The sequence below is a fragment of the Solanum pennellii genome, chromosome 1 (genome assembly GCF_001406875.1).
Source record: "Solanum pennellii chromosome 1, SPENNV200".
Lineage (NCBI taxonomy): Eukaryota > Viridiplantae > Streptophyta > Magnoliopsida > Solanales > Solanaceae > Solanum > Solanum pennellii.
In genome coordinates, this window is record NC_028637.1 from 95,455,726 (window position 1) to 95,479,521 (window position 23,796).

Below are 23,796 nucleotides of genomic sequence, written 5' to 3' on the forward strand. Positions count from 1 at the left end.
TCACCCAAAGAAAATATTATAATGAATAAGGTACGTTACTTGAGTCCATGGTCAAGTGTGGAATGAGTTTTTATCTTCAAAAAGTTGGGATAAGTATATATACTGCATATTTTATCTATTAGATTTTTATTGAATATATTATTATCAAAGTGAAAAAAGATACATTTTTATTACAATTGATTGTGCAACTTCCTTCCCCATTTCAACCTTACCACCTCTCACCGAATCATTTATTACAGTGTTGGATTCAGGATTTTCAATAAAGGGTTCAAAATATGTAGAAATAAACAAATGAAGTAGTTAAAGGAGGTTCGACATATACTATACATATACATAAAAAATTATTTTAACCATTTATAAATAAGATAATTTTTTGCCAAAGAGTGTTCGAATGAACCCCTTTAATATAAGGTGGCTCCGCCCCTGCCACATAATCTACCTAAATGCCCCTGATCGACAAAGTACTCCACCTAAGATCGTTTGATTTGAGACCCTTGCCTAGTACTCAACACCAACCCAACCCTAATATATGATTTGACACACAGTTTATGACCTTTCCCCACCCTCAACTATAACTCAAACTCGACCCCGACATATGACCAAACCACCAACTTAAATCAAGATCGATCCAGAGACCCAAGACTTGACCAAGTTACGAATTAGTATTAAGGCAACATCTTAGTTTTTTACTTGAGGGTCAGGTTAAGTCTTGGGAATCAGGATCAATGTCAGGTAAGGGTCGAATTTTGATTCTCGAGTAAGGGCAAAGTTTGAATTGGATCTCAGGTAAGGTGGAGTTGAAATTAAATCTCGAGATCTCAATGTTAGGTCTCGAGGGTCAAGGTCAAGGTAGGAGTAATTGGTTCTCAAGTTTAAGATTGGGGTTTTTAGGACTCAACGCCTTAAGGTTTAGGGTCAAGTTTGAAGGTTGATCCTCGGGATGGGGTCAAGGTCTCGAAGTAAGGGGGCAATTCTTTTGTAAGGTCAAGTTAGGGTTAAATCTCAAGGTTGGGATTTCGGGGATCTAATTAAGGTAGTAGGTCGATGTTAGGGTCTGATCTTTGGTCTCAAAATCGGGATATCAAGCTTGATTCCGAGGGTCAAGTTTTGGGTCTTGAGTTTTAAATCAATGTTGGGATCAACTATTATGTTAGAGTGAAGGTCATGTTTTTAGGTCAATATTGGGGCCAAGACCCAAGTTGGTGTTAGTTCAAACGTAGGCTGAATTTCATTAAGAGTGTCAATGGTTGTAGTTAAAAAAAATTATAATAAGGCTAGCAAGGCTTGATAACATGACCTCATGGAGTGTTTGCAATCCCTAACTAATAGTCTACCTTCAACTTGTTTCAAGAGGTATCAATTTATGTATTTATATTTATTTATAAATTAAAATTTGACCACTATATATAACGTAATTTTCCGCAAAGGGGCCAAGTGTAGGTTCGCCACTAAGTCGACATAAGATAATACTTCTCATCATTTCATCCCTTTTTTTTATATCTATCTCTCGTTGTCTCATCTTTCTAGGATACTTCACAAAGGAATAAACACTATTATTTATAGGTGAAGAAGTTTGTTTTATTATCAATGGGTAGAATGAGGGGTAGTAAAGTGAGTAGGTAATTGTGATAGATGTTACACAAGTTACAAGAAACTAATGAACATGAAAGTTGCAAATTTCATATTTGACAATTTAAGTTCATTGTCTCATTTCTATCAATCAATACCTCTGGTAATGAAATCAAAAATTTTGTTAAGGGTGTCTAAGATTTAAGATATATTTATGAAATTTTTTATATATATGCTATATTACAATGTTTCGGCGAAGAGTGTTTGATTATTCACCTTGACTTGTATATTACTTCATGACTGAATGTCTCCAACTCTCGACCTTTGACCATCCACCGTTGAACCCCTACTCCCCGCCTCATATTTGGTTTTCTCGATTGCCACATAAATATTTTCAAGATAATACTTTTTACTTACTTACCAAATAGTAACTTTGTTTTTAAAATAATTTTTTTTTTCTTTGTACTAAACACCCTAAATTAGAATGAACAAACATGTTTAAATATTTTTTTTTTGTAATATTCCGAAAAATCTACGACATATTAAGAAATAGTCCCTTTTTTGCCCTTCATTTTTTCTTTCTCTAGTGGTTGAGGTGGCAATGAAGAGTTTGTACTTGGGAACCACTAAGCTTGTTTGTTCAAAATCTGAGGGTCTCGACAAGTATATTATATTCTAATGACAATTAATTAAATGATAAATTCCAATATAATATAAGATTGATATCAAATAAGTAAGTTGCATGAAATGAAATATATGAATTTATTAAGCGATTAGCTAACTTTTAATGTACGTTCTCAAGAGGATTATGACCAGCTGTTCTTATTAAAAGGGATATGATATATTTCATGAATAATACTATTAAGATTCTTCAAATTTAATTTAAGAGCCTCATAATCTACACCGTAGATTTTCACAATCATCACATAAATATTTTCAAACTTCTTTACATTTCAAAAAATATAATTACATGGAATGAAACATGATTCAGCTCAAGAATGATTCATTATTAGACTTATGTAATGGTAGTTACGTTTACGGAAAGAACATAAAATAGTTTTAAAACTTAATATTCTTTTTCAATTAGTATACTAATGAAAATTAAAAATGTTAGCTAGTGTTTGACCGTAGAATATATGGATTAGATTATAAAGTTTATCTTTAAATATTCGTTGTGCCAGACTAGTTTTCAGGTATAGCGGAATTTTCACTTGCAAAATTTTAATTGTTTTAAAGTAAAATGTATATTTAAACACAAATTAAATTTTAAATACTTATATTTTAACGTTTCACGTTCAAAATGTATGAATTTAAGAAATTAGCTTCCGTCAGTAAACAATAAGACTTATATACAAACCAATAATGTTTGCCTTCAATGTCATCTTAAGTAGGTGATGTTAACATTAAGGTAGTTGAAATTTGAAATACGAAAAGCTTGACTTTTTTAAAAACAATCTGTTTCTTTGAATTGAGCCAAAATAAGTGTGACATTCTTTACCAAATATTTAAAGCACATACAAATAAAATATTTGAATGACCAATAATGTAGCATCCAAAATATTCTCATTTTTGTTAACTTAGAACTTACACATAGTCACATGCATACTTTTTTCTATCACCATTTACGTGATATTTTTCATCTTTAAAATTCAGATTTTTTAATTTTGATTTCAAATATTTATTTTTAAAAGTTGATAAAATATCATCTCACCCACTATTATTTAAAGAAATGTCATCAAACAAATGCAACAAAATATATTTTTTCCTCTTCTTTTTCAAAGTCTTATAAAATTTCACGAGTTATATAAGTAAAAATCTTGAAAAGTGAATATTTCGATAAATTGAGTGTATGGTGACGTAGTGCAACTTGGTTTACTGGGATCCTCTCATGATAGTACACATATCACACATGTTTAATTTTAACGGCTTCTGAACTTGTGTGTATATACCTAAAATTCATCTGAGATGATTTACCTCCTTTCTCGAATTAATTGTTATTCATTTTGAGAATAAAATTATTTTGAACTATTCTTTTAAAATGTGTTTTTCTCACCGTGAGAAAAGATGATAACTTACTAATATTTCAAGATCAGTTAAATTAATAGTAAAGAAGCATAAAATATGATAACTAATTTAAAACAAATAGAAAGAAAATTTTAAAAGTATGATGCACCTTATAATTTCTTAAATTATTAGCAACATGGTTAAAAATAGAATTAACGAGTTCAGGAATGTGGTGCCTGGTTGTGATTCGTAGAAATCGATGCTGTTATTTTAATCTAGTATTATAACACTAAATTGATAAAATAACATGGCAAAAAAGATGAGCATTGACCAGTCCTTCTAACATGTGACAAACTACGGCCATGAGTTAATTATTCCCTTCTCATGCGAAAAAATAAATATATATTTCAAAAGGAAAAAAATATCTGAAATGTATTTGAATTTATATTGAAATTATTGTTATAATATTAAATTTTAAAAAATATCTTGTATTTTTGGATTTCTGCACTATTTAATAGTATATTTTAAAATATATGCATGCTTATGTGGACATAAAAAAATATGATTTACATAAATCACATAGTATAAAGATTAATTACATTTATTCCTACTTTTTTTATTACAATAATCCTTAAAATTTGTACCTTCCGAATACATTAAAGAGTATTTCGGATATATTATATAATAAATTAGATACATAATATTTAGCTCGAATACATTAAATATTTACTCGGATATATTAATATTTAGCTCAGATACATTAATACATTAGGAGAGAAACAAATTTTTTTTAGAGATTTTAGAAATAGAATGAGATATTGGAAATAAGGAAACATATTACGTGTATTTCAAAAAAAATTCCTAAAACATATTCTATATTGTAAATAGTAATATGTACATGTGCACACATATATACCTGAAATACACTATTAAATAGTTCATGGGACAAAAATTACTCCATAAAAGTATGATATTGTAACAATAATTTCTATCAAAATTAAATTATTTTTTCAGATTCTTTTCCTATTTCGAAAACAGTGTTTAATTATATAGGTTCAAATAATGCTTTAGTAAGTTATTGAAGTTGAGGAATAAAAATATTTATTTTTTAATTAAAATATATAGCAACAAGATTTAATTTTTGAACACTTTTTTAAGCCATTATTTAAAATTTTGTATGTTTGATGACTGATATTGGGAAAAATAACTTTATTGAAAATGACTTTTCCTAGGAAAACTATAGAAAACAAATTTTATCATAAGCCATTTTTCAAATTTATTATCTTTTAGCCATCCCAAACAATCTAATTCCTACCCGCTTGACCATCCTAAACACTCATTTTCCACCTTATCCGTCCTTCCCTCATCTATTTTCTTAGAATATTTTTGAGATAACATTATTTATGTATATATCAAAATTTAAAAATTAAATTAAAAAAACTCATATATATATATATTTAGAAAAACATTTAGCTATAAATTATAATGTCCCTTTCTTTATGGGTAGCTAGACAAATTATGTATGTTTGTATGTCAAAGCTGCTGCCTACTCCCTCCAAAATTATCCAAAATTTCACCTTTTTTTCTTGTTTGTGTAAGACTTATGCCATGCTGCTCTGTGCTTGATGGAGACTCCGCCTACTCTACTCAGCCAATTATTTGACTTTCAATCACTCCCCTCTTAGCTTTTTCAAACCTTTCGCTTCATTTAATGTGACACTTTTTTAATAATTGCTTTCCCTGTCACATAAAATACAATCTTATATATATAAATACTTACATAACTAATATTAGTCCGACTGAGATTTCTCCTTATCTAACTAGTTGATGCACTGAAATTTTTACTTATGAGATAATAAAAAAGTCTCATATAACTAGTGTTAGTAGTATGAGGCACAACATCAGAATTTTCATTAGCTAGAATATTTAGGAAAATAACATATTCAAATCTCTATGTGATAAAATGGAAGTTACAATATATTAAAGTGACATCTGAAGTTGTCCCAAATTTTTAAAAAAACACTTAAACTATGCAAACGTCCTCTTACCCTCCTAAACAATCCTGAACTGATACTGTAACATCAATTTTTATCCACCTGCATGGAAAGTGTATGCACTCTCTTAAAGAGCGTGAACAAACTAAAAAAATGAATATAATTTTATTTTTACAAGTATTTTTTGCTATAAAATATATTTTCTTGTTTTTCTTATTATTTTAACTTTTTCTCTTTATAATTTTCTTTTTTTTTCTTCCTTTTTCTTCAAAAATTTATTGTCATTTTCATGGTAACTTTTCACTTTTAATATCATTTTTTATCACAACTCCACCTCCTTTTTTTTACTACTATTACTTTAACTCTCTTCAACTTTAAAATTATATCTAAATATTTTATTACATTTCGAACAATTTGATAAACCACTAGATTTCAAGATGATTAGTAGGTATTATCTATTTTTTAATCTCCAAATTTCACTTAAGTTTTTTTAATTTTCGAAGAATTCTGATTCTTACAAAAATTATAATTTCTAGTTTTGAAGTTATATGAAATGAGATAAATTAATTGATGATACCTTCAAAATTTTAATTTTCTAAAAAAAAATTAGTTTTGTTATCAATCTCACAAAAACTAGAAAATAGTATAATTTTGAAAGAAAGGAATTTGATCGAAGAAGAAGAAGAAAAAAATGGAGGGGCTCAACTTGACCTAGGGGTGGGGCGAGGAGAGAGATGAAGAAGAAGAAGAAGAAAAAAAAAAGAAAAACAAGAGCGGGGTAACTTGAAAGTAGGGGTGAAAGATAAAAATTTAAAGTAAAATTAATATTAAAATAAGTCAAAAAGTAAGAGAGATAAATAAAGAAAAATTAAAATTAAAAAAATAAATAATAATATATATTTATTTCAAATTCAATTAACACGTGTCACACAATGATTGGTGTATGATAATCACTTGCTATTCAAAATCTGGTATTGGTCGAAAAATGATGTAATAATATATTATCGAAATTGTTTAGGGGGTAATAGGACGCCCGCATAATTAAAGTGTCTTTTTAAAAATTCGGAATAACTCCAGGTGTCACTTTATGTCTTTTCTCTATGATTTAATTAAGAATATGTGATTAAGGGATGATGCTATATATATATTGGTGTTTTACTATGTTTTAGTGCAAGGAGTTACTATATATGAGATAGTGAGATTCTAATATTTATAAAAGTCATAGAGGAAGGATAGGTTAACTGAATTTAAAGATATCAAAACTAGGTTCTAATTGTAATGTGGAGACTATTTTATTGCCATGAGCCTAATAGATAGAGGAAGATAGATAAATAACTTTTGAGAGAGAAAATAGTAGTTGCGGATAATAATCATGTGTAAATATTTATTAAACATTGATTGTGATAAATTTATGGTGAAATAATTTTAACATTATATTGATCGGATTACCATTAAGCTTAATTTGCCAGCAAAATAATAGGAGTAATAATTATATATAATACTTTAAAAGGAAAAATACAATCTAATGAACTATGAGGACATAATCCTTGGTGAAATGATCCAAAAACATTTAAAACCTATTATATTCGATGTGAGAGACTATGTAGAGGTTTGCACTATATGTAGTGGAAGGCGAAAAATGAGTAAGTTGAAATTATATTTGGACATGTATATATATATATATATTTTTTATTTTTTATTATAAAAAAGAATTATAATATTATGATTACGAATAACTGTATCATTTCACTTTTAAAAAATTCATAGAAATGTGTTTTTTCATAACTTCAAAATATCATTTTTAAGTTGAAATTGAAACAATGGATCAAATTTGTAAAACAACTATTGATTCCCTAATTATATTTCAAGTTGAAATCAAAATAATGTACACCTCAATATGATATAGCAACTCTTTATTTGCGATGAGATCTTATGAAGAAAAAAAATATTATTGGATGTGAGTAATATTAAATTGAATCATTAGAACTTTTGTAAACTCAAAGAAAATAATAGGTTTAATCACAAAATTTAAATTGACCATTTTTTCCTCTAATTAATTTGTCCATGTTTAATATAAACACTTGTAGTAGTAGTAGTAGTACTCAAGCATGAAGAACTGAGATGGGCTAAAAAGATCAACAAACTGTTAAACCAAATGGGCCCATGAATAATGGGCTTGAACAAATTAAATTGTCCCCACAAAACTTTGGGCCCATAATAATTCTTTTAGGTCCAAATGTGAATTGATGACTGATGAAATTATTCCTTACAAAGGTCAAATTAGGTCAGGACAAGTAGTGTTAGTTGTATCGTAAAAAAAGGACAACGACTTATTAATAATTTTTTTTGTTTATTGTCCCTAAAAAGTGTTAAAGCGAAATTAAAATGATTATCTTTTGCGCAGAAAGATATAGTATATGATTGTAATATAGGGTCCCCCTTCAGCAATTGAAGTTAAATGTTGAGTAAAACATTTAATAATGTAGAAAATCAAGTGTAGGACCATTTTGTACATTGTCCCTTTGACTATTTTCACATGCTAAAAGAGAAAAATCATTGAAAATAATTGAGTTTTTTTAATAATAATAATAATACAGCAATGTAGTAGTACTATTTATCACCTAAAGTGCAATATTGAGGCTTTGGAAATGTTTGTGGAGAAATATGAGAATGGACAGGTTCATCTTTGGCATATGTGACACATTATTGGTATTACCTATATAAGAGACAATTCAATTGAAAAAGCCCAACTTGGACTCTATTAGACGAATTTGAATCCAATAATTGAGAAAATAATCTCATGTCTTCACTTATTATTTGAATAAGAATATACTATTACAAAATTGGGACGAGGGTCTAATTTACTCCCTAAAAGTTAGTTCAATAGGAAAAAGATCATTCGATTCTTATAAGGTGTTCGGGGATCTCATTCCTCACCACATGAGATCCTTTCTCCTTCCTTTGATCGAGCTATGGGAGGCCAGTTAGGTCGAAAAATCTAATTTGACTTGGTATTTGAGTCAAGCCCATTAGGCTCGATATGACACCCTGAGTCCAGGGATCTTATCCCTCATCGCTTGAGATTGTTTGTCCTCACTTTGAGCAAACTTTTGGGTGTGAATTAGATGTTAAACCTAATTTAACATGGTATTAAGTCAAACCTATTGTGTTTGATGTGGCACCCACAAACTGTATGTGTTTAAATGTCACGCTCCATATCAGGTAGTAGAACCCAGACTCAGAATATTAAGATTCGGGCATAAGGAGGGTGGGTGCACTATAACAAAAATAATTTTTAGCGGCATTAAATATTGACACTAATAAAGAGTGCTAACGTCTTTACCGGCATTAATTAAGTATCATTAGAATCAATGTCGCTAAAGGCTTTAGTGACATATGTAAAGAATGACAATTGCCGCTAAAAATATATATTTAGCGACAATTAAGAATTAAATGACGATAATGATCATTTTTGTTGTAGTGGTGTGTTGATGGAAAGAATCCCACATCCGAATTTACTAATATATGATTTGAACAATTTTCATTTCTTTGGACCATAACCTCTAAAGTTGTTTTTGTTTCTTTAGAAAAATTGATTAATTTCCATAATTTTAAAATCATTTTTATAAAAAAAATAATAAAATCTTGAGAGGTCGTTGTTTTGGGATTTTCATAATAGAATATAAATATATTTCAGAAACTAGACGTGCTAGTATGTACACCACACAATTTTTGACACATTAACTTGTAACATTGAAAAAGTAATTTAAAATGGTTCTAGAATAATCAAAGGTCAAGATTATGTCAAACTATAGTGAATCTGATATGGTACAGAATTTAATTACTAAAATATAAAAATTTACATTTGTCAAATATGAAAAGAAGAAAAAATTAATGAGAAAGTCAGTTGTGTCTGGATCATTCTTAGACACCTTTTGATAATAAATTATAGTTTGACAAGTTGTGGCATAATAATAATATTATATAACATGATGGATGCAGGTCTTATTCAGATAATTAAGAAGGAGAGACGCAATTTTTTTTTTGTTTAAAGAAAAATAGGAGCTACAAATATTGACTTCAATTTTTTCCAATAAAGTTGGTAAAGGACCTACTTCATTAATTGTACCATAGAAATTAGTAGTGATTACGAGTACTATTTACGCTATTTTAATTTGAGACGATAGTTATTTTGTGATTAATTTTTTTTTAATTGTAAGAGGAAGTGAGAAGGCTTAGTAGCACTTCCCCCTTTTCTTTTAGTATTTGATACTTGATGATATGATATATTCCTTAAAGAAAATTTTAGTTAGAAGGGATACATTTAGTGATATTTGGGATTCGAAATTTGATTATTATTTTGTATAGTTATTCGTTCAGTTTATTTTTACTTATCACATTTTGATTTGACATATCTATTAATAAAAATAATTATTGATGTAGATATGTTACTAATAATTCTGAAAAATGATTTCAAAAAAGAGTATTTAATGCTGAGGTAAACATAGAAAAATATAATTATTTCTTGATATATCAAAAGTGACAAGTAAAAAATAAAGCTCTCTTGATTTGCTAATATAATAAGTAAAATAAAATATATAATTTTGTTGTAAGGTCAAGTAAAATGAAACGAAGGAAATAATATATTAGCCAATATAATTATATATTTTTAATACAAATTTTGATATTAAAGATTATAATTATGAAGACGAGCTTATTTTGAATTAAGCTACCACTCAGTATTTCCATCAGTTATTCTCCTTATTAAGTTTATGAATCAATAATGGTGTAACAATTTTCCATATTATTTTATATTGGCTAACAAGTAACAATAATATGTAACTTTTTGTATTAATTAAATATGATATGAAAATTTGAAAAATAATTTTCTAAAAATTTAAATGCAGGCATAGTCGTAGCTTTTATGATCTCAGGCTCAGCCCCCCTTGCATCAGACTGAACACCTTACTTCAATAAATGCAATTAATTGTCAGCCTAGATTTCGGCCCAGATTTTTTTTTTCATATTTTAATTTTTTTTGCTTTTTAACGAAAAATAATTTATTATTGTTATTATTCTGATCAAAGTATTGAGCATGGAGGGAGAAATATGGCAAGTATCCTTTTTGACTTTTATTAATATTAGTTTGTAATATGTATATTTTCTCCCATTCTTATTGCTTCCAAAAGGTATGGAGAGAATTCATATATTATATTAATATTGGTTTTTCTTGATTTAAGCATTATCAAGATCCTTTTTTTTTTCTCTTTTATGGATAACAAATTATCTAGCCCCACAATGCCAATCATGTGTTAGGATAATCTTTTGGAGATATTTTAAGGTCTAATTTGTTAAGATATGATATATAAATACAATATATAATGACATTTTTGTCTTATGTGTATTTAATTATATGCTCTGATAAAATTAAAACTAAAAAATCTAATCATATTTATATTTATGTGGGACTTTGGTCTTTCTAAATTATAATATAATATCTTTTAATTTGGGAATTGAAAATTTTCCTGCTCTCCTCGTCTTTATTTTATTGGTTATTATTAGTACCAAAAATAAATTACTATTGGAAAATAGAGATTTATATTACAAACACATTTAAATGTTTATTTGAGTATCTAAAGAAGAAAAAGGGGGTCATGCAATAGGCAACTCGTACATAACAATTCATATACTTTATTACTATTATTATTCGGCTCATTCAATAATAATATGTTCATTAAAATCTTATTAAATAGTGTCTGAATTATTCTGCTTAGACAATTTTATTATAAAATTCGTTATATGACGTAAATTCTTACATTATTAGTGAAAAGAGGAAGAAAACAGGAGGGGACACGTATAATATTATTTGTGCTTTTGATGATCCCTTGGTCATATTTATTGATATTCATGTTCACATATATTTATTCATTAGGATAATTAAAAAAAGAGGTTCAGCTAAAAAATTAAAACATTATTCTTAATTTTTCTCATTATGTATTATAGTCATTTTATAATATTATCTTCAAAGAACTATATAGTAAAATTAACATCTCAGTTCCTACTACAGTACTAAATACTACATTCTTAAGTATTTCCAAAATTAAATACTTTAATTTCAAAGATATGTGGAGCCAAGTTGCATGTGATCAGACAGGTTTGGGAGGGACAGACGTTACATAAAAATATTAGATGCGTATAGTGATGCATCATTCAAAAGGTTGTTATTTTGTGATATAAATTTATGGATAATCTCACGTTAAGATTGTGATAGAATGAACGAAAATTTTATTATTTTCAAATGGAAAGATTCAAATTTCAGCTAACTCCTATAAATGAAAAATTAACGTTATTTAGAGATTAATTTTTCTTTAATAATCTAATTTAGAATTTAAATTAAACGAATCAGTTAAATTTTGAATATCAAATCAAATGATAATTTTTTTTAAGAAGTCCAAAAAAAATAAAAAATGCTTGCCCACAAACCCAAACCCCACTCCAATGTTTTTTTCCTTCATAGAATCAAATTCTTGGCTTTTTTGGGCTCATAATTTCCCACCAAGAGACCCTTTATCTAATGTGAAAAATACATTCATGCCGGTATTGCTTTTTCCAAACATATACATATGATAATTAAAATGATTTTATTTCCTTTTCTTATGCTTTTGGGGTAAATAAATTGGATATTATATAGATATTTTAATTTAAAATTTAAAATTAAACTTCTTACTTTACCTTTAGTCCTTTAGAAAAGATTTTGATAGGCACACAACTAATATTTTTAAAACCATAAACAAAAGACAAATAAATTGGATATTGTTCATGGATCCTGCATTAGCCTACTAAATATCTTAATTGGATATTTTTTCTAATTAATAATCAAACAGAAACATCTTTCTTAAAGACCAATCTATGAAACATTTTCTAGTTTTTTAAAACCACAAGTCTAAAGTATTTTTGACTTTTAATTTAAGTCTTACAAAATCATTTTAAGACTTAATCATACCAAATTTATTTGTTGGAGGTTGTTCCTTCTATCAATGCACACTTGTTAGTATTATAAAGTTTTCATAACAAATTTGCAACACAATATGTCAGTCTTAATATTTGTCATTCAATTGTATTAATTATAACATCTAAACAAGAAAATAAATTTAAAAATAAGAACCAATATTCAATTACCCCCTTCATTTCAAATTAATTGAATTTTGAGACATATTTTTATTTTTAAAATTAATTTAATTGTTCAATTTTCAAGACTATCTTTAGAATGTTCTTCCAAATTTACCCTTCATTTATTGAAATTAATTTTTAATTAATATTCTATTATTTTAATCATAAATATGATAATAATTTATAAGAATAAAAATGAAAAATTTCGTATAATTTATATCTTAATCATCTTTTCTTTAAGACTGAAACAACTTCAACAATTCAAATTAATTTAAAAATGGAGGGAATACTATTTAGTTTCAAATTTGGCTGTATGCGTTGCATCTTTAATAATTGGGGGCTGATTTGGACTTATGTTATTAATGGTCGTAGGTATGAATTAAATGGTTCCAATGCAATTGAACGTTAACACTTTGTTGGAGAGCTGTTAAGTATTATAATATTTTTTATTATTGTTATATAATGTTACATTTTATTTAAATAATAAATTTATTTTGTTGAAGCTATTATAAAGAAATAAGATAAAATATAATTATTAAGTAATAAGTAAAAAGGAAATAAAAAAAATTAATAACGCCACATAATATCACATCAAATCACCTGTTACGTAAAATAAAACCTTTTATTATTGCGTGCATAAACATAAATTTTAATAATATAATTTATATAATAACTAAAATAAATATTATATTTAAATTTACGACACAATAGTAGAATAATTACAACCATCGAAACAATCTACAAGTGAGGTTGAGACTTGAGACTCATAAGAGAATTAAATGCCCATTGTCCAAGTTCTAGTCTTTATTAATCAAGGCCATGACTCATAAATTTGAAAAGTTTGTTTCAGCAATTTTTTTGTACAGATCAGGTCCGCCAATGCATTAATTAATTTCATTAAATTTCTTCAGAGGTTTATGTCAATGTGTAAAAAAGAAGTATATAGAATATTTGTGAGGCAGTGACATATGCTGGAATTATACATTGAATTAAAAGAATAAACTGGAGAACGTACAAATATTACCCACTCGATGATAATTGAAATCAGCTTATGTAACCACCCCACAAATATATAAAGTGTTAAAATTATATATACTGATAATATAGAAAGCTCTTTAAGCTCAAGTATAATATCATTGATCGATCGATTATAAGATTAGTTTTTACTTAATTTGTTAATTCATGTTATCTATCATATCATGCAAACAAAGATATACTTTGCATTGTAATTACTAATTAGCAGCTTTAATTAATTTACAATATTGTGAATATACATTTAACACAATTTATGTAGAAAAAGGTTTTGTATTTCTTAAAACTTTGAAAATTATATTTTTCTCCAAAACTCGTATGAAAAGTCAAAATTATGGTTGCAAAGTTCTCTAAGACTAACACTCATACAAGGTATACATGACTAGGTTTGTGTATATGGACATCAGTTAATATTTAACTGATACAGTTTTTGTATAAGAATAAAATAATCAAATATTGAATGTTAATTCATTTAGGAATGACAAAATCTAGCCCATAAAAATTAATATTATGCATAATTATCTGGTCAATTTTGTGTGGATCGTGACACACTTATTTATCAGCTTAACCCAATTTACTCCATTTAAATATGAAAAAATTACATGACATGTGTAGCGTATTATATTTTGTTATTACCTTTTGTAGTGATATAAATATAAAATTCTTATTCTGCCCATCACTCTCCACCCCACCCTACTGTCCTACTTGTTCGCCGTTGTCGACGTTTTTACCGTTCGAAAGATAATATTTGAATGAAATAAATTACTTAACGAGCTATGTCCGGTAATATTCGGCAAATTAATAATTTTTTTAAGATACTATTATCTTTTGTTCTGGACTTGGGCTAATAAAAAAAATATATTTTTATAAGATAATAAGATAATATACTTTCAGAAGACTTATATATAAATATATGATCGTAAGTCGCAACACTATCATAAATTAATAATTCTTTAATAGTACAAATATATCTAAGACAATTTAGTGAAATATGATTCTATTGTTTGTTTTTTTTTAAAAAAACTATATCTAGTTGAAGCTAATATCTAACTTTTCTTACCACATCAAAAATTCTGGTGTTGTCTTTTCGAACGATACCATAAAGCTGTGAAAAGTTCTGAATGTGATAAATGTTTCCTTGCGCGTAATTGGTAGCAAATGTGTTGTATCATCTTCAACTTCGTCTTTAGCATTTCTTTTTGGGATGATATCCACAATTTCTTCTAAGTAATGAATTTCTAAACATGTATCACTTTCATCCGGATAATCCAAAAAGATTGGGTCAATCTTTTTCCAGTAACTGATATCATTAATCATTTCATCAAGTTTATAAATGACATTTTTTACAAAACACTCTTTAGATTAATAAATATTAATTTATCGATTAAATAATATTTTTAAAAGATAATAATATTTTATACTTCCACCTTTATTAAATTTGTAAAATTTTACCATAGATCATTTAAATCCATTATTTTAGTCTAACCCGTTCATTTAATGCCCTTATTTCATTCCATGAGTTTGATATGGTTGAATGTGAAAAGAAATGGGATTGTGTGTATGGAAACAAAAGAATTAATTAATGGACAATATGCAATATGTACACACTATGGATGAGCCAATACATATTTCAATGGTCCCTTTTTGTAGATGAGACGACTCTTGTGAATGTAGACAAGGCAATGGAACTAATGGGAAAATGAAAGATCAAAAAAAATATAAGAGTTCCACACATATAGAAGAGTAGTACAAACCTATGAACATGCTCAAAACTATAATTTATACCAATATAAAATAGCTAGTAGCCAATCAAACATACAAAATAATTTAATATATATATGTGATTCCACAAAAGGGATAAATAAAATTCCAGTAGATAAAACAAATAGATATCTATAAGCATCATTATATTTCGTCTGGTGACAACAAATCCCACCACTATTTGACAAACATATCTACCTAGAAACGGAGTTACAATTTAAAGTTTATAATTTCAAAATTTTATTAAAAAATTAAAAATATTAAATTTTAAATTAATAATTTAATATCAATTCAATAAATTTTTTATCACGAATTTAAATTAGCAATTTTTTCTCTACTGATGCCTCTAGATAATTGTTGACTTATGTAAAGTAATTTTATACTGATAAAAGTCAAAGGGACTTTATGGGAGGACATTTTTTTTTAAAAAAAAAAAATAAATTCCTTTGACCAATTAATCAGGTAAAAAATAATACTATATGTGGTTAGGAGATATAGTGCATCCATTGTTCAACCAACTAATTAAGGTGGTTATAACTTTCACACTAATTAATTAGTCATATGGACAAAAAAAGGTGTTAAAAATCAATATTTACTCTTTGAAAATGACTTGTGTATATATAATTATTTAAATTCCTATATAAGCTTTTAAAAAACATTCTCATTAATGTTATTCTTTTGTAGAAAGAGTAAATAGTTCTTCATATAAAATGAACCAATAAGGCCCCAAGAGAGTTATCCTTGTAGCTAGTTAAGTCCACAGTGACCATCAGTTTATTGAAAATCCAAAGAGCATCTAGGGTGAAGAAACCCTTATCATTATGAGTTGATGAACCATACAAATGTTAAAGAAAATGCCTTGTCTCAAGGCAAAAGGCCAAAGTGATCTGGATATTTTTTTGGAAGAAAAATGAAAATATTTACAAAATTATTACTCGTGATTAAGAAAAAAAAGAAAAAAACAAAAAAATAGTATTAGACCAACTGGGGTAAAGGATTAAGTAATTCTTCATTTTTTATATTCGACTCTCGCTGGGTGAGGAATTAACTTTATTAAAAAGTGTTTATATTTTAATATATAATTTTTTAACGTAAATTTAAATTTAATTAGACGAAAAAATAAATAAGTATAAGAAAGAGAGCATTAAATGCATGGCAAGTGTTTGTCCCAACAGCTTCTGAAATTACATTAAATGCACCTCACTTTGCAGGAGCCCCCGCCCCCTTTCTCCATCACTCATCACAATTCACAAACCCATTCCGTTTCTCTTTTAACTTCATCTCTAATCCTGCACTAACTTTTTTCTTTAAAAAAAAAAAATCATCTTATTTGGTTAACTTTAACATTCGATTACCTAAATATCTTTTGAAAAATTTAAATAGATATTTTATATTAAAAAAATATTTGTTACTTATTGTAATAATATTCTTTATGAAATATTTATCATATTATTATAATACATTATTATATAAAATAATTTATACGACACATATAATATAAATTCTACTAATGAATAATATATTTGTCACACATTTTAATATACTTTTAATATAAGTTTATTGTTTTATCAAAGAAGAATAACATTTTTTTACGCAATAATATTATATTTGTATTGTCCATATAACATATCTTCACAAACTTAGCAAATACATGTACATCAAACAACGTATATGCAAGCCTAAAATCAATAAATACCTCATAATATTTCCTATTTATTTTATTTATTTCAGGTAAGATATTAGGATTACATTAAGAAAAATAAATTAGAATTTTATAAAAAATTGATGTAGTACGTGAATTTTTGCAGATTTCTTAAAATATACATGTGAATGAAATTTCTCTTGAGATTACAATTCTTATAATATCATATGATAATCGCATATTTTGTCTAAGTAACTGTTAATCTGCAAAACAAGAATGAAGAAGGATGGTTTAATCCTTATTGAAGATGACACATATAACTTTCAAAGATATCGAACATACAATATTCAGAAAGATATATATATATTACAACTTGATAAACTGCAAAAGTTAAAATAAAACAAATTTTCACTTGTGATCAAATGTGTACCTAGACCATATTGGCAAAGAAAAATAAACATGACAATGAGATTCAAGTTAAAGTAGGTCAATTAAGATAACGTACAATAGTTGATTTGTCAATTGTCCCCCACCATAACATACAAAACAAAAGAGCCATTATGACTCTTCAACAAACAACTATAAATTCATCAAAACAAAACATGGCTTCTGAAAATTGACATATTTCTGTCACACAACTTGTCCAAATTGAAAATTTTCACCCAAAAGCTGATTAATTCATGAACCAACTGATCTTAGTACCCTGAGTCAATACCCGAACCACCACCTTTGCTTTGTGTTAAACACCAAATTAATAAACCTCGAGCTAGTTGAGCCGGCCCTTACCACCTAGCAATGGTCTTTTCAGCGCGGTTCGTTCTTGACTCAGCCTCCAATTCAGCTCGAGTTCTTCAATGATCAAGCCTCCACTCCTTCCATTAGCGCACCACATTTTTTTTTTCTTTCTACTAGTTAAAACTATATATTATTAAAAAAAAAAATTAAAAAAAAAGGTGTTCTCCTTGTCTCAAATATTAGCTTTCACATTGAAGTGCAGCTTTAATCTTCTGAACAGTGCATGATATAAGATTATTGACTGTTTCCACTGATTCCACAGTAAGCTTGGCTGTAGGAAGACTATTCACCAATATCTGAAAGGCTACCGTCAAGAGTGACCCGCTAATTCTTTGATCTGGGCCCCCATTACATGAAGGCCCATTGGACCCACGAGATCCTGGGCCGTCGGGTACAATTGAGAATCCCGAAGGAAGCAAAGCCACGTAAGCCGAATCTCCACCGTTCATCACCACGTGCATTGCCGGAATATCAACTGGCGCGTATACAACAAGCGCCCCAGCCGCGTCTATGCAAGTCTCCTGAAGTATCAACATGCTGCTCTGATTCGCGTTCATAGCCTGGCAATAGATCAATACAAAGCCCCTTGGTTATGAATATATTTACGAATAATGCCATTGTGTGGCATAATAATACGTCAGTTTTTTGTTGCAGTGTTTGAAGACTTTTTCATGTAAAAAGGGTGATATCATAGTAGGGCTGACTAAAATAAAAAGGTAACATGTATCATGTGTTTTGACTTTTTACAAATTTACAAAAGTTGCAACAAAGTTAAAAATTTATAGATCTGGAATAAGATGGTCCTTTTGAGATACTTCCAAATCCCCCTAGTTTGTCCTTTTCAATCAACAATTTTATTTTTTTTAATCTTAAAAGAAAATGAACCCCACACATGCATAATCAATCAATCTTTTTACATGCATTCATATGTATAAATCGCCATGCATTATTTCTATCCATTCAAAATTAATTTTTTCAAGAAAAAAAAGAAAAAAAGAAAGGGTTGAGGAAATTACACTAGCACGAAGGAGAGAGACGCAGTTGCCATGATCTTGGCCTTTGGCAATATGAGCCATTTCTTGCATAGGACCACCATTGGATAGGATATCCCATTCGCTACGGAGGCGTTCGTCGCGGAGGAAATCAAAGAGTCTTTGAGGGGATACGGGCAACCAAACGGAAGTAGCAGCGCTTAAGACGATCCCTGCTGGTTCACCGGGGTCATCGACGCTCTTTCGAGTCATAACACGTACATCTTCATCAACATTACCTGCACAAAGTTTGTTCCACTTGTGTACCGTTGAAGCACAAACACCAGCACAAAAGTTGTTTGTCATGCGTTGTGCTAGCTTCAACATGCTACGCCTCCCACTTGGAGTTATTGCTGCATGTGATTTGATTTCTTAAAATTTAAATTTGGTCACACAAAATAGAAGGGTCCACTACTCATCACATGATAGAGGTTGATTCATTGAACAATTTCACAAAAATATAGATTTTAATTAGTTACCTGTATGATCCCTCGCGGACACGGTGGATGACATGAGAATTGCAAGACACTCACACTGGCGTTGGAGGGTTGCAACCCATCTTTGTGCACCAAACCCCATACCCGCGCTAATTAACTGCCGGTAAAGATGGTGATTTGCACCCTCTTCATATTCGGCATGTTCTACCCATGTAACCTACATAATTATTAACCGTCACAATTTATTTAGTCGATCTGAACTTGCTTGGAATAAATTAAAGCATAATAATAATAATCACAAGGGGAGTTCATCAATTTTCCCTCGTTATATAGTAAATTAATGATCACATACATTGTATTTATTATTGACTACATATATTTTAAATTATAGAGTAATTTATGACAAGTATTTATCACATAGGTAAATAATTACAACTCCTAAGCAAAGTTAGTTGTCACAAATGAATTCAAACATTTACACCATGAATAACGTCACCTAACTTATTAGTGCTATTAGTATAGATTTAATTTAATCCAAACATGATTTAAAACCCCCCCAAAAAAAAAAATAAAAAAAATAAGTACATTACTAAATGGGAAATTTTTGTGATGCAACAGGACAAATCTTGGAAATGGTTTCTATAGCAAAGTTAGGTTCAAGGAGAGACATGATAGAACCTAGAACCCTAAAATTAGAAGTCATAAAATACAAGTTTTCACCATTTTTATGCAAATTTGAAGGCACGAGGTTAGGTTTGAGACATTGAGAAATGTACCACAAAGCTTTTAGACTTTGTAGATACTCACGTGACAACGAAAAAATAATGTAGTCAGTCTTGTTGTTTGACTAAAAAGTCCTTTATTAGTATAGTATAAAAAACAAACACATCACAAGGCTGGAACCAGATAATACACAGTTAGATGAATTAATTATATACACGGGGGACTGATCGAGACAGCATCAGAGATTGGAATAGAAACATCAAATACATTGTTTAATTAAACCAATGTTTGAAAGTTACAAAGCAAATTTTTAATTTAATTATTTTATTTTCTGAAGAATCATATGAAATTAATGTGTCCCAAGGCACAAAAATATAAGTAATGGAGACTTCTATTCAATTTATTAGATTAATTAAATCGTCATTAACCTCGATTTCCACACGTACTGTGTTCATATAATATTAGTATTAAGCTCATCTTAAGCAGGAAGTTGCTGATATTTGATGACTTTTTAATACTGTTATGTCCCCTATAATCAGCATCTTATCAGGTTCAATAATCTAATCTTTTTGGTTTTGGACCAAATAACCAAAAAAGACTACTAAAGCTTTTAGTCATTTTGACAATCCAAATTAGGTGGGAAAAAACCAAATCAATGTTCTGAACTAAGATCCAAAAATTTGTAGTTGCTCAACCAAACTCATTAAACACAAAAAAGCAAAATAGTAGCTACCCCATGAATGTAAACTCATTGAATATATAGTACTAAACGACACACTAGTAGAAGAGAGAAAAGTCTTTGTGAATAGAGTTAACCGAAAATAGATAATTGAATTTATTCATAGAGAACTTACTTTGCTGTAGCCATTGGGCATATCTTGAACAACACAGCCAGAAGGAAGCCTTCTGCTATTTGGAAACGTTGGTGCACCAGAAGTTTCACGGATGGTATCAATCGATACATCAACGACAGCCCAGACACCTTCAGCATGTTGTTTGCAGAAACGCAGGAAATTGACCTCTCTAATTGGTACTAATGGTGAAAGCACTTGGAGTTCAGCATGCATCTATACAAAATCAAGAGAAAAAAAATCATATTTTAACATTGACTAATAATAATAATAACATCGATTTTAATTACAATTTTGATTTACCAGCTGAAGTGCACCATTTCTGGTTCCACCCATACCACTTGATATAACATCTGTTGTTGAGGTTCTAGCAATCAAACATGGAAACATTTCTGCCCATTTGTTCTGTCAAAATTAAAGCTAATCATCAGAAAAAACACATGAAGATTTATGACTTTCATGTATGATAATTGACAAGGATATTTACAGGATTAGACAACTAAAAGTGCAATCAAGAAATTACTTACAGAGTCCATTAATGTCTCAACAAGAGCTAAACTATTGATTATAACCATGCCTGTCTCCCTGGAAGCCTCTGAAATAAAACTGTTTGGTCTCATACCAATGCAAGGAGTAAATGTCCTTATGTACTCTTCATGGTTAAGTATTTCTCTACCACCTTCAATACTCCTGAACCAAAGAGGTTCATCAGTTTGTGCCATTTTTACCAATTCCTCCATGGCAGCCAAAGCAAGTTCAAGATACATGGATCTTTCAAGTGATCTCTCAATTCCAGTTGACTGTCTAGTTGAAGGCACAACTGGTAAAGAATTTGAAATCCCAACACCGAAATCAGGAGGTGCTAAGGGGAGTGTTGTTGGTACATTACTCATACCACCAAATCCATTACTTCCAACTCCAAGTTCCAAACTTGAATTAGGCATTGGGGGAGGCATAGAGGTTACTAAAGATGAAATGGGTCGCCCCAAAAACTTGCCAGCAAGTGCACAAACTCGATCTAATTCATCTTTCAGCCTAGCATTTTCAATCCTAAGATGTTGCTCCTCAAGAGAGATTTCACCAATCATTGCTGGACCACCACAATTAGTACAAATTGGATTTCTCATTGCCTCTCTTATAGACATGTTTTCTGCACGAAGCTTATCATTCTCTTGCCTTAGTATCGAATTCTCATGGCGTTCCAGTTGAGTCTGGTGCAATCAAGATTCATTATTCAAGTAGCAGAACCCCCCCAAAAAAAAAAGAATCTTTTAAAGCCATAAAAATTGAATCTTTTTTTTTATTACCTTCATCTGAGTTCTACGATTTTGGAACCAAAACTTGACTTGTCTAGTCTCCAAAGAAAGCCTTTTGCTTAACTCCAACCTTTGTTTCTCATCAGGATGAGGACACTCCTTGAAAAGACTAAGAAAAAAAAAAACCATAATAGAAACATCTCATAAGAAAAGTTGAAAGAAAAAAAAATCATTTTTTTTTCATTTGAAAAAGAAGGTAATGATTACGATTCAAGTTCTTGGATTTGCTGAGGAGTGTGTCGGTGGTATCTTTTCTTCCTTGGTGGTTTGTCGGTAGCATCTTGTTCATCACCCGATGCACCTTCCAAGTTATCACTTCCAGATCTGCTGTCTGGTTCTTCCTCTCTACTCCTCCTACCAACACTGTTATTTCCCTCATAGTTTTCAGCCATTCTTGTTACCTCACTTTGCCCTTCCATACCTGTTTGCTGCAACAAAAAAAAACAAAAGGGTGTCATATAAAAGTAAAAAAGATTCAATTTTTATGCTCTTTTTCATTCGGCTTACAAGAGCAAGAGAAAGTCCTGGGGAGTTGAACATGTTCTTGGCAAGAGATTGAGGAAGAAGTCTTGGCTGAGAAATTGCACCAGTGGGCATATTGTTTTTATTGTCGTTGTTGCTGCTGCTGCTGTTGTGATTAAATGGTATATCAGCAACAATTCTTGCACCGCCACCACCAGAATTATTATCAAGAAACCCCCCAAAATTCATGAAATAAAGCAAGAGAAACTCAAAAAGAACTAAACTTTTTTTTTTTTTGTATATTTGACAGATTCACTGTATCTTTTTTGAGCTAAAAAGTTGGGAGAAAAATTATGAGAGGTAGAGGAGACACAAGGACGAATCCAAATGTCTCCAACTTCCTCTCTAATTTTTACTCTTGAAAGAAAAATAACAAGAAAAGAAAGCAAAAAAAAAAACCCTTTACTTGTGCTACTCTTTGCCTTTCTCTTCTCTATACTTTCCTTAAATAACAGTACTAATTAAAATTCCTCTTCTCTCCCTCCTAACAAAAAAGTAAAAAAAAAAAAAAAGGGACCTTTCTTAAACTAATCTTTAGCTGCAAATACAAAAGCATAGAAGCTTAAAAGAATGGTTTAAGCAAGCAAAACCCTAAGTTAGAGGGCATTTTTCTGTTCTGTTATATGTATGTATCTCTGCATGCTTGACTTTTGTAAACAAAAAAAAAATAAAGCACAGAAAAGGAAGTGAGAGAAAAAGAAGCTAAAAAGGCTTTGTTTAATCAGTTTTGCAAAGACAATAGAAGAGACGAGAGATAGAAAAAGGGGTAACAACAGTAGAAAAAAATAATACTAAAAACCAAAAAAATAAATAAACAAAAAGGTGAAGATAATACGCAAAATTGTGGACTCATCGAAGCCTTACATATACATACAGCCAAAACAGCACAGAAAAAGGTTTGGTTGACTCTTTCACCCCCACCCCCACCCCCCTTCAACCCCCAACCCCT

At 29.2% G+C, this 23,796-nt stretch overlaps 1 protein-coding gene across 1 annotated transcript; it reads right to left on the reverse strand.

Moving 5' to 3' along the window:
• Positions 1-17,621: 17,621 nt before the first annotated feature.
• On the reverse strand, positions 17,622-23,785 carry LOC107005266 (homeobox-leucine zipper protein ANTHOCYANINLESS 2). The gene is made up of 9 exons (XM_015203812.2): positions 22,833-23,785; positions 22,533-22,753; positions 22,317-22,434; positions 21,537-22,220; positions 21,313-21,414; positions 21,013-21,225; positions 19,478-19,652; positions 18,984-19,351; positions 17,622-18,527 (listed from the first exon to the last, which is right to left on the reverse strand). Exons 1-9 carry the CDS (start codon positions 23,034-23,036, stop codon positions 18,147-18,149), a joined length of 2,466 nt encoding a protein of 821 aa, XP_015059298.1. The 5' UTR covers positions 23,037-23,785; the 3' UTR covers positions 17,622-18,146.
• Between the last annotated feature and the right edge of the window lie 11 nt (positions 23,786-23,796).

What these genes read in the sequence shown, in the direction of transcription:
- LOC107005266 (XM_015203812.2), bottom strand. Translation starts at nt 23,036, where the DNA reads ATGAATTTTGGGGGGTTTCTTGATAATAATTCTGGTGGTGGCGGTGCA. An exon ending in CAAATCCAAGAACTTGAATC is followed by an intron (nt 22,435 to 22,532) that starts GTAATCATTACC and finishes TTTTTTTCTTAG; the next exon opens with TCTTTTCAAGGAGTGTCCTC. An exon ending in TTGAGACATTAATGGACTCT is followed by an intron (nt 21,415 to 21,536) that starts GTAAGTAATTTC and finishes TAATTTTGACAG; the next exon opens with AACAAATGGGCAGAAATGTT.